The 14,998-nt window shown below is 54.4% G+C and overlaps 1 protein-coding gene across 1 annotated transcript in view; it reads left to right on the forward strand.

The window, feature by feature from the left end:
- Positions 1–14,998, forward strand: part of ACOT11 (acyl-CoA thioesterase 11) — a 53,753-nt gene that overhangs the window by 23,441 nt on the left and 15,314 nt on the right. The window contains exons 2-6 of the mRNA XM_042993847.1: positions 5,600–5,810; positions 6,749–6,818; positions 11,779–11,839; positions 12,937–13,035; positions 13,521–13,656. Coding sequence (XP_042849781.1) covers positions 5,600–5,810; positions 6,749–6,818; positions 11,779–11,839; positions 12,937–13,035; positions 13,521–13,656 — 577 coding nt within the window. The remainder of the gene's footprint in view (positions 1–5,599; positions 5,811–6,748; positions 6,819–11,778; positions 11,840–12,936; positions 13,036–13,520; positions 13,657–14,998) is intronic.

Genomic DNA, 14,998 nt, shown 5'->3' on the forward strand with positions numbered 1-14,998 from the left:
GTCCTCCTCCCGGCCCTGAAGCTGGTTTCGTGGATGGGAGCTCTCTGCTTTTAACTCTATGAGTTTGGTACCCACTGCTACCCCTTTTCGCCTTTTTATGTCTGCTGGGAATCTCAAGGTGAAATGCAATTCTCTCTGGCCGCATCTTTGTGCAACTGGATTCCCTTATTTGGTTCCGTAGCTTTGTTTGCATTTCAGCTCTGGGTGCCTGTGGGGTCTGTGTGCTGTGCATGTGCAGGCTGCCTCAGAGCCTTTTTTGGGAGGAAGATGGGGGAATAGGCCCAAGGCGGAATTTAGGATGTTGACAAATGTTGCCGCTTTGCTAGTGGGAAACCTCCAGGAGGCCACCCTGTTTCTCTGAGAGGCTGGATTCCCGCTTTGTGCAGACAGGGCGTCTAGTTTGGATGGCTTCCTCACGCTGCTCGGAGTGGCCTGGCTCAGACCATCAGGCCTTTCATGAGGCCTGGCCGGTGGCTCCCTAGGGTGGGCCAAAGGCTGCTTCTCCCTGCCCCCCTGGGGCCTGCCTTCTGGTCCCCACCCCCTCAGGAAGTGGAGAGGGAGGAACATGGGCTTTGCAGTCTCCTACACAGGCCTGAATGTCTGTTCCGCTGTCACTGGCTTTTTGAATTCTCACCAAACCTCTCAAAGGGGCTAACAACCCCTCACAGGGTTGCCCTGATGTTCTGGTGAACTCAGATGAGAAAGTGCTATGTAAACAGTCAGTGTGAACTATGTTTGGGTCTCTCCCAGCTATATTTCTGTGGAAAGCCCCAACTCAGCTTTATAATGCTAACAGTAAGTGCTCAATAAATGTTGGTCATGGCGGGGGTGGGGGTGGGGGTGTGGTACGAGCCTTAAACACTTAATCTCGTTTCATTTCATCCCCACAATGACATACGTACCAATGAAGTGCATGTTATAATCCCATTCTTCCAGCCGAGGAAACTGAGGCCCACGGAGGTTGGGCAGCTTGCCCAAGGTCACATGAGTTAGTTGTGGAATCAGACTTGAACTCAGGCCAGACGGACCCCGGTGGCCTGTGTACAGTCTCGTGTCATGGTGGGTCGGTTGAGAAGTCACACAAGCCTGCTCTTCCCTGCCAGGATAGGTGGGTCTCCTCTGCTCTAGGCCTTTTCCAGATGGTTCCTGAAGGCACTAAGATCTCCCTCACTGGTCTTGTTTCCTGGCTCATCACTGTGAGTCACAACCTTCTCTGGGAGTTTTTCCCCGGTTTCTAGAGACTCCTTGGCCCCTCTCCCTCTGACTCCACCCACACAGGCACTAGTACTTTCCTACCTGCTTCTTTTTGCCCTCCTGGTCCCATCCCCTGAGCCACTGTTGTTCTGTTCCCCCTTCGTGTCCTTTCTGCCCCTTAAACCATCCTGTCTTCACATCTCAGCTCTGGGACCGCCCTGTCACCAGCGTTTTCCTTCCTTTTCCTCTTCTGTAGGTTTTATTCGGCACCTGCTCTGTGGTAGGACTGAGTCTGTCCCTGTCCCAAGGGAATGCCTATCTGATGAGGGGGGTGGCTGTCAAAACAGTGACTACACAGTTTGGTTGGGACTGTGATGGAGACAGATGAGGCTGTGGGGCCAGGGAGGCCCCAACTTTCTTTGCGGAAGAGGTGGTGGGGGCTTGAAGAGGGAGGAGGAAGAGCTTACCCGGCACACAGGGCAGATAAAGGGATTCTAGGCAGAAACAGCACCCACATGGTGGGGAAAGGAACTGGGTAAGAGTGGTGCTCTGAGGAATGGCATGTGGTCTAGACCTTGGGAGAGCAGCTGCTGGAGGCCCTGGCAGGAACTTTATCCTGAGAGCAGTAGGGAGCCATTGAGGAGTCTTGAGCAGGGGAGGTGTCTGGTCTGGCTTGCTCTTCAGAGAGGTCTGTGTGGTCCTAAGGGACAGAATGAAGTCCCACAGTATGTGGGGGAAGGGGGTGAGTGCATGGGTGGGTGGGGCTGTAAAGGCCAGACCTAGTGGTCCTGTAAGACAGGGTACAGAAAATTATGGTTGTCGTGTTGGTGGATTTGCTGTTTGGGAAGATCCTTCTGGTGCTTGTGGAAGCTAGAAGGAGGTGGAGAGACTGTAGGCCTGGGGACAGGCTGTGGAGACAGTCTAGTGAGCAGGCAGTGCCTAGCCAGGGCCTGAGCTGTCAGGGCAGAGGGGGAGCCTGAGAGTTTAGGGAAGGCAGGTCACTGACTTGGTACTTAGGAGAGAGAGGACATCGAGGTCGTCTGTTTGTGTGGGGTTGTTGTCAAATCGTCTAGAAGGAGCCCTGGCCGAGGGGGGCTCATCCTGGCTCCTCAGCTCTATGACCCTGGACCAGCCTGTCCCTCTGTGTGTGTCAGTCTCCTCAGCTGTGAAGGGATTGGGCAAAGTGGCCTCTCCTGCTCTGACGCAGCAGGTCTGTGACACGGGATGCCTCCTGTGGCCCGGGAGGAGGGACGCAGAGCCCATGGTGTAGCCAGCTGAGACCTAGTCTGGGATGACCAAATCTGGCCAGGTCTGCTGTGGTCTGGGCCAGCCGCAGTCACATCTGCCATCTGAGAGGGTACATCTCTGACCCCCAGGTGCCCTCTCCACCTTTGTAGCAGGCTCTGCCCTCCCTGTCAGCTGTCTTGGCTCAGCCTGCCTGGCTGCTGCAGTCCCTGACTCCATCCAGGGCCTCTGCTCTCCTGTGACTGGCCCTGGGAGGAGTGGCCTGGCTCTGGGGCCCCATTGGCCAGAGCTTGTCTGGGCTGCACACGCCCCTGTCACCCAGGCTGGCTGCCTGCCCACCTTGGGATAGGAGGAGGGCCAGCCTGGCCTGCCATGGTGTGGGCAGACTGCCTTAGAGCCAAAGAAGGAGTTGGAGTCTGAGAGGCTGTGCCTGGGCCCGCCAGTGCTACTCTGTCCCTTCTACTCGTGCTCCAGCCCAGGGGCTCTGGGCCCCTCTCTTTGAAGAGACAGGGGGACAGCCACAGCAGGTCTTGGCCCTCAGTTTGCTTGGGAGCTCAGCCCTGCTCAGAAGATCACGCTGTTTCCTGTCTGACAGGGTGACAGGACTTCTCAGCTTCCATTTCAATGGAAATGTCAGCTGGACATGCTAGAACCCTGCGGGGTTAGAGTCCAGAATCCTGAAACCAGAACTGGGGGTACCTTAGGGATTGGCAATCTTCCCCTGCCTCTGCCTGCCCAGCGAGTCACAGATGAGGTTCAGAAGGGGAGGGGACTTAATCCGGAATCACATAGCACCAGAGGGACAGGGCTAGGATTTGAACTCAAGTCTGCCTCTGATCGTCCCTCCACAAACCTTTGGTGAGGGCCTACTGTGTGCCGGGACCTTCTAAGCATAAGCACTAAGCAGGAGCTTCTCAAAGGGAATGGACCAATTTATCTTTGTTCTCTCAATGTTAGGTCCAGGGTAAAGGAGAAATGCTTGGTGAATGAATGAATGATTGAACAAGGCCAAGGTCCTGCCTCCAGGCATGTACAGTTCAATGGGAGGGCAGGGACTCTTTTTCATAGAATAGGAAATAGGAGGCTGGTGGGAGTGGAGACTGAGTAGGTGAGAAGCAGAGGGAGGACTGGACCTCAGGTGTCCGGACCGCTGGTCTAGGGCTTTTTCCGTCCTCACTTTCGTCTTTTGTAAAATGGGGTCAGCAGTCCTCACCCTCTGCCTTCCTTGGGAGGATCCAGTGAGGTGGCAGATGTGAAAACAGGTTTGTAAAGCAGAGGCGTAGTGTGTAAGGCTTCCCTGTGTGTATGCCTGGAACTGCCCAGAAACCCCCGATGGTCTGCTCCCTTTCTTCTGACCACTCACCCTCTGTGTCTTGCCTCCCCCATTTCCCTAACTTACTCTTTCACTTCTTTCTGGAATGTTCTGCCCAGAACAGAACCCCTGGTTGTGGCATGGGTTTGGGAAGAGCGTGGGTAAATGGAATCTGTCTGCCTCCTCCCTCTGCCATCTCCCACACCCAGAAAGGCAGCCACATCATGCCGCAGCCCCCCCCCCCCACCCGTGCACAACAGGCCGGAAATGCCTTGGCAGTGGTTACCATGGTGATGGGTCCTGCTGCTTGGACCACAGTGGCCTGCCAGACGCCAACAGGAGCCTGCAAGCCTGGCAGCCTGGCACCCTGCAGGCCTCTTCCCAGGCTGCTGGGGCTGGGGCTGCCCTCCTCTCTCTCCTCGGAGTCTGGCATTGTTGGTCATACCCAGGGGCCCTCGGGAACAAGATGCCTCTCTGGGAACCCAGAAGCTATTCTGGGTCAGACAGGCCTGGTTTGAATCCCACTTCTGCCCCTTGGGGGTCAGTGACCTTGAACAAGTCACCCTGGCGTGCTTTGAACGTATTGAATTAGCTACGGGAGCCTCGTGGGGGAGGTTACTCAAGGAGCATGGACTCCAGCACGAGAGCCGTCCTTGACCCCGTGTGCGTCTGTGGTAGGGTCAGCGTCGGGTCATGGCACTGGTTGCTGCTGAGTCCAGGCCCAGGGCCCTGGATTCTTCTCAGCCCCAGGAGCAGACCGTGTAGTGTGGGGGGTAGGACCTCGGGCTTTGCAGCCAGACCTTGTGCCGCAGCCAGACTTTGCCACGTACTGGGACCTCCATTTCATCACCTGTAAAGCGAGGGCACCAGTGAACCTACCTCAGGCTTTTGTTTGTTTGTTTGTTTGTTTTTGCATGAATAAAATGGAATCAGGACACGCAAAGTGCTCAGAAGAGAGTATTTGCCGCTTAGTAAGCGCTAGATCAGTATTGGCAGCGGCTGTTATCATTGCCATGAGAATCGGAACTTGTGTCACTTTTCTCACACATGCAGGTGTCCCCAGCTCTCATTCACGGCCTCTTAGGGACAGCGGGCCAGAGAGACGGGAGGCCCCCCCTTCCCCAGCCCACCCCATCCAGGCCGCTGTCGGGTGCTCGTCTACCCCTTCCGCCCAGGGAATGAGGCAAGCCGGGCCCTGGGCAGAAATTTCACCTCAGTTCAGCAGTTTGAGGATTTTCTTGGCTGCTTCGCCAGCTGCAAGCTGCTGTGGCCCTGGCCTGGTTCAGACAGCTGCTCAGGGACTGCGTGAGCGCTCCTAGTCATAAAGCCAAGTGCTCGGGACAGGGGGACACCCAACGGGGGTGCTGCCTTTGGTGTCGTCTGCAGAAAGAAGGAGCCCGAGGAAGGGCCCTTTGGGGGTGAAACAGCGGCTGCTTCTTGGACTACTTTATTGACAACAGATCCCCAGGCTTGACTACTAGAGGGCTCACCAGGCCTCCCTGCAGAGAGAGGGGGAGTCTTGCAAGAATGAAGGTCAATCTGAGGTAGACCTTGAACCAACTGGCCCACGAGCTGGAGGGAGAAGGACTGGATTCCCCTCCCCCTCCCTGAGGTCCGAGGTCCTGTGAACATGAGGTGCTGGCCAAGAGGAAACTGGGTGGAAGTGGCATCCAGCGAGCCTCCTGGGGTCTGAGGGTGGTGGCCACTCTTGGAGTTCTCTTGGAGTTGGGGTCTGGCGGGAGGTGTCCCCGGGGCGCCGTCCGCTCTCCCTGTGGCAGTCGGGTCTCAGGTCGGACGGACCCCGGAGATCCTGCAGTGAGCTGACCTCCCGTCCCCACCTCTTCCCAGGGCTTCGCCTCCGTGTTCTCAAGCCGCATGTCCCGGAAGTCAGCCTCGCACGCAGAGAAAGACGACGGTGCCATGGCGGGCGGCGAGGGGTACCGGAACCCCACCGAGGTGCAGATGAGCCAGCTCGTGCTGCCTTGCCACACCAACCAGCGCGGCGAGCTGAGCGTCGGGCAGCTGCTCAAGTGGATCGACACCACGGCCTGCCTGTCCGGTGAGCCCGTGCTTGGTGCAGCTGTCCTCCCACCGGTGGCCCCCCCACCCAGAGGGGAGGCCTCCGTTATCAGAGGCGGTCACTGGCCCTCCCTAGCGCCGTGCTCCTTCCTCGTCCTGCCCTTTGCTCGTACTGTTCCAGCCGCCTGAGATGCCCCCTTCAATTTCTCCACGCTCAGCTGGGGCCCGCCCTCGCTCCCCCAGACCTCCACAGCTCTGTCCCTGCACCTTCTGTCCCTGCACCTTCAAATGTGGCTGCTCTGAGACTGGCCCGAGAGTGCCCTGAGCAAAGGCCACTGCTGCCTGCCTTGCTGAGTTGAGTGGAGCTGAACTGAGCTCTGAGTACTCTCCCACCCGCAGGGGGCTCACCGTCCAGTAGGGGCACAGATAGGTGATCTACCTGCCCCCCAGCACTGGGAAAGAGACAGAATCGGGTCTGTGGGAGAACAGACCAGAAGCCGTGACCCAGCCCTGGGGACAGGGGAGGGATTCCAGAGGGACTAAGGTAGTGAACGCAGTCCTGCCAGTAAGAATGACTCGGGCAAGGAAACAGAGGTGGGTGAAGGTGACTGGACCGGGGTACGGCACCTGAGCGGGCCGAGAACTAGAATAGCCCAGTGTGATCTTTCATTCATTCAACAGCTGCTCATGGAGTGTCTCCTGAGCCAGGCACTGGTCCCAGGCTGGGGCACCGCAGTGAACAAGACAGGCAAAAATCCTTGCCCTCAAGAAACTTGCAGTCTGGCAGAAGGGAGAGACCCCAGATGGACAAAACCTGGATAGATAAGCAGGGTCAGGGCGCAGTAAGCGAGGTGAAGAAAACTAGAGAAGGGTGGGTGTGGGCAAGGAGGCACAACCTTAGCTCTGGCCGCCTGACATTTGATCAGAGGCCTGGTGACAGGGGGATGATGCTAACCCACGGCTTTCTTCTGATGCCAGCCGAGAGGCACGCTGGCTGCCCCTGCGTCACCGCCTCCATGGACGATATCTATTTTGAGCACACCATCAGGTAAGTGGCCCCTCCTGCTCCTTGGTCCCCCTGGTCTGCCCACCACCAACGCAGGGCTCCTCCTCCCTCTCCCCACCTGGTCAGCCTGTGAGCCGTGCAGAGCCCTGGAACCTGACTTGACAGACCGAGGGCCTTTGCAGAGCAGGTAGTGGCCCATCTGCAGGGGCTCTGGGAGAGGCACGGGCTAGGAGCTGGGCTGCTGCTGGGTGCTGCGGGGTGGGTTCCCGCGGCCAGGTTTGGAGTTGGACGTTGCTGAGGCGGCATCATGGGGTGCTGTGTGACTTTGGGGTGGTAGTCTCTTTCTCTGGGCCTCAGTTTTCTGATCTGCAGAATGGAAGGCATTAGTCTTAAACGGTGCATATCTTTTTGAACTTGGACATTCTCTATGGGTCATTGGTCACTTGTAGAATGTTTCCTAGGCAAGGTCCCTTGGAAAAGCCTGAGTCAGAAACTTGGGCCATTCAACTTCCGCTTACATGCCTCCAAGAATGAGGAGTTCACTACGTTGCAGTTTGTTTTGTTTTGTTTTGTAGTTGCTTTTTAAAATGTTTATACTGGGGCACCTAGGTGGCTCAGTCAGTTAAGTGTCCAACTTTGGCTCAGGTCATGATCTTGCGGTTCGTGGGTTCGAGCGCCATGGCAGGCTCTGTACTAACAGCTCAGAGCCTGGAGCCTGCTTTGGATTCTGTGTGTTTGTCTCTCTCTGCCCCTCTGCCGTTCATACTTGCTTCTCTCTCTCAAAAATAAATAAACATTTAAAAAAACCAATAAACTGTCTACACTGATGCAAAGCCCTCAGCCCAGCCTTGCAGGGGCTGCATATGGTGTTTTGGCCTCCACTCCTGCTCCGAAACTCACCATCATTGCCTAGGACATCAAATGCCAAGGATTGAGTCAGGGCTTTCTGGGTACCAGCACGTTGAGTTAAGGAGAAAATGTGGCCAATTCCTGTCTTCATTTATTCGGTCCTTTGTCACTACCTGCGCCTGTTCCTGATCAAGGCCCACGCTGGGTTTGGGGTATGCAAAGTCAACTGGAGCATGGTCCCTGTGCCCCAGGAGCTCCCATTTGTGTAGGTGTAGAAACAGAATTTGAATTCAAGGGGTATGTGCCATGCTAATCGTGATCTCCGACACATGGGTGCTTTGTCATACTCTAAATATCTTTTATTTTAGAGTAGTTTTTAAAAAAAGTGCTTCTTTATCTATTTTGAGAGAGAGTGGGAGTGAGTGCACAAGTGGGGGAGGAGCAGAGAGTGAGAGGGAGGGAGGGAGAGAACCCCAAGCAGGCTCCGTGCCATCAGCACAGACCCTGACACGGGGCTTGATCCCATGAACCATGAGATCATGACCTGAGCTGAAATTAAGAGTTGGTTGTTCAACTGACTGAGCCACCCAGGTGCCCCTAGAGTAGTTTTTGATTTACGAAAAAAAGTTGTAGCTCAGAAGATCATACAGAAAGTTCCTATATACCCTACAGCCAGTTCCCCTGTTATTAACATTTTAATTGGTGTTGTACCTTTGTCACTATGAATGAACTAATATTGATGCTTAATTTGTAATGCTTTTTTAATACATTAACCTATTTAATCCTCAGAACAATGTTGTGAGGTTCTGGCTATGAGTACCCTCATTTTACAGGTTAGGAAACTGAGGCACAGAGAGGCAAAATAACTTGCTTAAGGCCGGGTAGCTAGTGGAGGACCCAGGAACCCCGGAACTCTTATTCTTAACCAATGGGATGCATTTTCTGTATGTCTGGGGGTGAGTGTAATGGCATAGGGGGTAGTCAAAGGGGGCTTCCTGGAGGAGGTGTTTGACCTGGCTCAGTACCATCAATACTGTATGTAGGGACACTTGGGAGGCAAGGGGAGCTCTGTGTCTGGGCCAGTTCTAGGTCTCTGCTGCCAATGCAGGTTCTGGCACCCAGAGTAGCTAGGGAGGAGAGGGCTGGGGGTGGGGAGTGGGCATGCATGGTGGGTGGACCCGCCACAGGACTCAGAGAGTGAAGGTGAGTCTGGGTCGAGGAGGATGTGGGTGGAAGGGCAAGCCAGAGAGGATGCTGGGAAGGAGGGCAAGCTGGGGATGGGGTCAGGAGCATGGTTGGTGGTCAGGAGAGGCCTGGCTGCACCTGAGGAAAACTGGAGAAGTTGTTTTGTTTGTTTGTTTGTTTTTGTTTTTGCCATTTAAAAATATTTCAAAATGTATCTCTAAGTGGTAGGAACTGCTTTTGTTTTTTTCCATTTTTAAAATTTAGTATTCTATTAAAAAATTTTTTTTCTTTTAACATTTATTTATTGTTGAGAGATAGAGTGTGAGCAGGGAAGGAGCAGAGAGAGAGGGAGACAGAATCCAAAGCAGGCTCCCAGGCTCCGGCTGTCAGCATGGAGCCCGACGCGGGGCCTGAACTCAGGAACTGCTAGATCATGACCTGAGCTGAAGTCAGATGCTCAACCAACTGAGCCACCCAGGCACCCCTATTATTCTATTTTTTAAAGTTTTATTTATTTTGAGAGAGAGAGAGAGAGAGAGAGAGAGAGACAGAGCGAGCGAGTGCAAGGGAGCCTGGGGCAGAGACAGAGAATCCCAAGCAGGCTCCACACTGTCCGTGCAGAGCCTGACGTGGGACTTGATCTCACAAACCATGAGATCATGACCTGAGCTGAAATCAAGAGTCGAAGTCTTAACCAACTGAGCCACCCAGGCGCCGCTGTTTTCATTTTGTTTTGCTTTACGGTTATTTTTGTTGTCCAAGCCTAGATACAAATAAGGTTGCAACTGATTGCTGTGTCCCTCAAGTCTTTTTTTTATCTATAGGTGCTACGCCTCCCCCCAGCACCCTGTCCCCTCACCATCTCTCTCCTGGTCATCTGCCCTCTTAGTTCTCCATCATCCGGGTTTTGCTGTTAGCATCACTGTGGTGTCATTTAACATGCTCCTCTGTCCCTTGACAGTAAATTGGTCCTGGGGAAGGGCTTGAATGGGGCTCAGACTTGTTTGTGGGAGCTGCCTCTGTGATGTGAAGATCACCTGGAGGGAGTGTTGGGGGGCTGGAGGCTTAAGGTGGCCCCCGAGGAAGTTGGGCAGTGGCCCTGGGGAAGGAGTGACCCTGGGGAAGGAGCCGGTTTTGGCTTGAGCTGTGGGATGGAAGAGAGTCAGGAAGGAAGAAAAGCTCAGGAGTCCAAATGGGTGTCTGCTTGGCTTTGGAGATGGAGGAGGAGGGAGGAGGGGGGTAGTTGGGGGATGAGGAGGAAGGGGAGGAGAAAGAGAGGAAAGAGGAGGAGGATGAATAGGAGGGAGAGGAGGAGGAGGGGGATGAAGAAGAGACACCAATCTCTCTCTTTTTTTTTAGCACCACAGAAAATAGACTGTTATTTTTATTTCAGGGATCATGGAATTTTTTTCCCAATTTCTTATAATGAAAACTTTCAAAGTTATAGAAAAGTTGCATAGTGCAATGATCACCACCAGCGAGATTCAAGAATTAACATTTTTTGCTACATATGCGTTATCTATATATGGATAAGTAAATACACAGACTTCTCTCTGTTTTTTTCTGAACTATTTGAAAGTAAGTTGCAGATATCATGACACTCATCCCTCCATATGTCAGCACACATCTCCAAAAAACGACAGTCCCTTCCACGGGGACCAGTTAGGACCGCTAACAACATGAACAGAAATGGACAAGTCCTTGGCAAACATGAGCTCCTGTTATTCACGGAGCTCCCAGCACCGGCTCTGTCTTACCTCCTCTAGCCTGACCCTCAGTAGTCACGCCTTCTCTGTACTTTATAGACAAGTAGATAGGCTCAGAGAGGCAAAGTGACTCATCCCAGGTCACACGACTCAGTAGTGTGACAGTCATGGTAGAGCTTGGCTGGAGCCCAGGCCTTTGTGGTTCTTGCCACTGTGTCCACTGCCACCCCTTGACAGGAAGTCCCCTTGGAAGGGACCCTTCCTAGCCTTGGGGAAGAGGCTGTGCCTTTGGGAAAGAAATTAGCCCTGTGCTGTCCATGTTTGTGGCCCAGGCACAGAGAGGTGAAAGGACTTGCTCAAGGTCACTCCAGCCTCTGCCTCCTCCTCATAGGCTATCAGCTGGGCACACTCTGTGCCTCCGGTTAGACACAGAGCAGGTGAGGTGGCCCCTCTAGGGAGTCTGACTGTTTATCTGGACACGGGAATTATTCCAGAGGGACAGACTGCACCTGGAAAAGGTGGGGCCGGTGTAGTCAACAGAACAGTCTAGAACCCTGACTCCGGCACTTTTTAGCTGGGTGGCCTTGGGCAAATGGCTTATCCTCTCAGGTGTTCAATCCACTCTAATGTAAGCTTGTCAAGCTTATTTGGAGACTCTAATGAGGTAATGCTTGGGACAGCGTAAACATTCTTTAATGTTTCCATTTTCCTTCCCACCCCTTGTTTATAGTCCCTTGCACGTAGTAGGCATTCAGCAGATGTGGGATGCGTTCATTCAGTAGGCCACTGTCTATGGAGGACCTACCCTGTGAGGTGTGCTAGGCCTTGAAGTCAATGGTGAGCAAAGCAGATGTGATCCTTGCCCCAGTGGAGCTTAAGGATTGTGGGGGAGACAGAGGCCCCCTCTGTTGAAGTGTTGGGAGGATGAACCACATCGGGCTTTGGGTGGGGGCAGGTTCCCTGAAGAGGGGACTGTGGAGCCACAAGCAAAAAGAAGCTTGAGCATTCACTGGACAAGGGGGAGATGAGTGAAACCACGCCCCCTCTCTCAGCCTCCACTCTCCCACCTGTACAACGAGGTACTAACACTATCTTGCCAGCTTGCTTTGAGGACTCGGTGACATTGCCAATGTGACCATGCTCCATAAGCCATGACATTTCTCTGCCAGTTGCCTTCAGCAGAGGCCCTGCAAGTATCTGGGGCCCCTCTTCCCTCACTCTATCCCCAGTGGAAGGCTCACCTCCTGCGCTTCTCTCCCCAGTGTCGGACAAGTGGTGAATATCAAGGCCAAGGTGAACCGGGCCTTCAACTCTAGCATGGAGGTGTGTGGGGTGGGTGCTGCCTAGGGGTGGGTAGGTGGGTGGGTAGGTTTTCTACCTCTTCTCCCTACTCAGCCCCCAGCCTGGCCACACTCATACCCGCAGAGCCCTGGTCGAGGCAGTAGAGTTTTGAAACAGCTGGCAGGGCTGGGGGGATCCTAAGGATCTTCCTGTCCAACGTCCCTAGCACAGAAGTGAAACTGAGGCCCAGGGAGGGGAAGAGGCTTGTCCCAAGTCACCAGGTCACGTAGATTCTAATGTGCGACTGACTTCCAGTCTCCTTGGTCTTCACCCTTAACCTAAGACTCTCTTCAGCAGCCAGGTGGTCACGGGAAAGCAGGGAAGGCAGCTGCCATGCCTGACCCTGGAGGCAGCAGGACTGGAGTAGGGAGAGCCTGAACTGCAGTCCATTAGCTTACCTCCCATAGCCTCTGTCTCCCCATCTGTGAAATGGGAACATGAGTCCTATGCTGCAGGGTTCTTAAGTGATGCACAGGGCTCTGTGAGCTCTGTGGACGCCAGGCTCAGGCCATGTCCCTCAGCTGGGCCACTGAGGCTGGGGCAGCCAGACTGCCTCTGGATATGCCCTGGGTACCCCCCAGATGTCTGTCTTTTCAATGTAGCCTACGTTTTACCTACTTTAAGTCCTTTGCTAGGTTCAGTCTCATTTTCATTCCCTCTGTAACCCTGTCAGGGCAGGTATGCTCACTCCCATTGCATTCATTCACTCCCTCATTCATTCATTCATTCATATTTTAAGCAGGCTCCATGCCCAATGTGGGGCTTGAACTCATGACCCCAAGATTAAGAGTCACATGCTCTACCGGCTGAGCCAGCCAGGCATTCCCATGCTCACTCCCATTTTATAGATGAGGAAGCCAAGGACCAGAGAAGGGAAGTGACTTGCCCAAGGCTTTCCAGGGATCCAGGGGTAGAATCAGAACCTATCCCAGGTTTCTGGCTGTCTAGACTCAGTAAGTGATAGAAGAATATGAGGTCTGGCCTGGGGTGGGACTTCCTGTCTCGTTGAGCTGTGGAACCTCAGGTCGGGAGCTCTGTTTCTCCCCTCCTCACTCCTCCCACCCTTTCTTCCTCTCCAGGTGGGCATCCAGGTGGCCTCTGAGGACCTGTGCTCCGAGAAGCAGTGGAACGTGTGCAAGGCCTTGGCCACCTTTGTGGCCCACCGGGAACTCTCCAAGGTGGGGGCTATCCCCGGCTGCACAATGCGGCTGGACCACCCGGGTGCTTGTCAAGGCCGGCCAGGACCAGGGTGGTGAGGCTGGGGACTGACCGAGGGGTGCAGGTGGGGGTGCTTCAGGGAATCCACAGCCCCCAGAGGCGGCTCCCCCTGCCTGTGTTCAGACCCCAGGCACCTTCCGTCTCTCCTCTTCCCCACCTACTCCTGTGTGTCTCACACGGGGATTTTTCAGGCCTCATCATTCCCTCACACGTCCTATAGATGCCCCTAGTCCTGGATGCCTTTGCCCAAGAAATGGGACTGGGGCATTTGGAGGGTGAAAGTGATGTATCAGTCAACACGGAAACAGGAAGATGGGGACAAAGAGGGCACAAAGACTTGTAGCTATCCAGCCGCCCCAAGTGTGTGACGATGCTGGGGCACAGGTACTCCTGCTGTTTCAGGAAACCCGTCCTGAGCACCCCCTGTGCCAACCCCCGCCCACAGGTGAAGCTGAAGCAGACCACGCCGCAGACGGAGGAGGAGAAGACCGAGCACAGTGTGGCGGCCGAACGGCGGCGCATGCGGCTGCTCTACGCGGACACCATCAAGGACCTCCTGGCCAACTGCGTCATTCAGGATGGTGAGCGGCCGTGGGTGGGGAGGGCAGCGGGCATGCTACATGCCCCCTCTGTCCCAGGCCCCCAGTGGGCAGAGGGAGGAAGGGAGTCTCCTTGGAACGTCCACTCACTGTCCTGATGGCCCTCTTGCTTCAAAGTCTGCTTCAGGGAAGGGGCTTTTTGGGCCTCTTGCTCAGCTCCCGGGAGCCGTGAAGATGGAATTAGGACGTCAGGAAAACCCTTTGTTATCCAAAACGTGTTGGGGAAGGTACCGTTGAGTGTGGCCTTGAAGACTGTAGGTTTTTTTTTTTAAAAGCACATATATATATGAACACATAGATATACACACATAGATATATACACATATATACATAAATCATATAGATATAAATACAGAATAAAAAGCAAGACTCTCTCCCCCCCAGAACCCAGGCTCCCTCCAGTTACTCATTTTGGGAGATCTTTCCAGAAGATTCCCTGCATATTTAAGCATGCTGTGTATTATTTAGCCCTCTCTTTTTACCCAAAAGGGAACATACAGAACATACTGTTCTGTATCTTCCTTCCTTCCCCTTGAAAGTACATGTTGGAGATTGTTCTATACCAGCACACAAAGATCCCCTGTGGATGAGGAGGATTTTGACAGATGGAGAGATAGGGAAAGGTTTTCCTGACAGAGAGCACAGGCTGGGCAAAGGCCCAGAGGGGTAACCTTGGATTCACTCACCAGTCTCCAGAGCGTTAGGATGTGGAGTCTTCCTTGAAACCTAAAGGAGGCAATTAATTATAGGACAGTTCAAAGTGGTCCAGCCGCCCAGGGTGGGAGAGAGCAGGTGCAACCAGCTGCCTCAGTCAAGCAGTGAGAGGGGCTCTGAGTTCTGTGTGCCTTATGTATGCAAGGTCTGGGGGCTATGGCTTGGGCGGGGGGGGGGCTCCCAGCTCTTCCTACTGTCATTGAGATTCCCCAGGGCCACCGATCCACTGCAGCCCTCCTAAATCCCTCTTGTCCTGATAGCCCTTCCACACAAAGGTTAGTCCAGATGCCTTAGCCTGGCATCTGGGCCCTTGGCGGGCCATGCCTCTTCACCTGGTGCTGTCCTCCTACTTGCCCTCAGCTCCAACCCAGCCACGGCCTCATTGCTTCCTGGGACTGTCCTACCTGCCCGGTCTCCAGACCTTGGCTCAGGCCCCCTCAAGCTCTCCCCTCCCTGTCTGTGGCATCTCGGAGCAGCCTGCAAGCCAAGCAAAAGGCCACCTCTCTGATGGGCCCTCCCTGACAAGTCTCTCCCTGGCACCTCTTTGAGTTGGGCGGGTGGGGGTCGTATCAGTATCTGCTCCTCTGACCCGCAGGGGCCCTGCCCACTC

The sequence above is a fragment of the Panthera tigris genome, chromosome C1, assembly GCF_018350195.1.
Source record: "Panthera tigris isolate Pti1 chromosome C1, P.tigris_Pti1_mat1.1, whole genome shotgun sequence".
Lineage (NCBI taxonomy): Eukaryota > Metazoa > Chordata > Mammalia > Carnivora > Felidae > Panthera > Panthera tigris.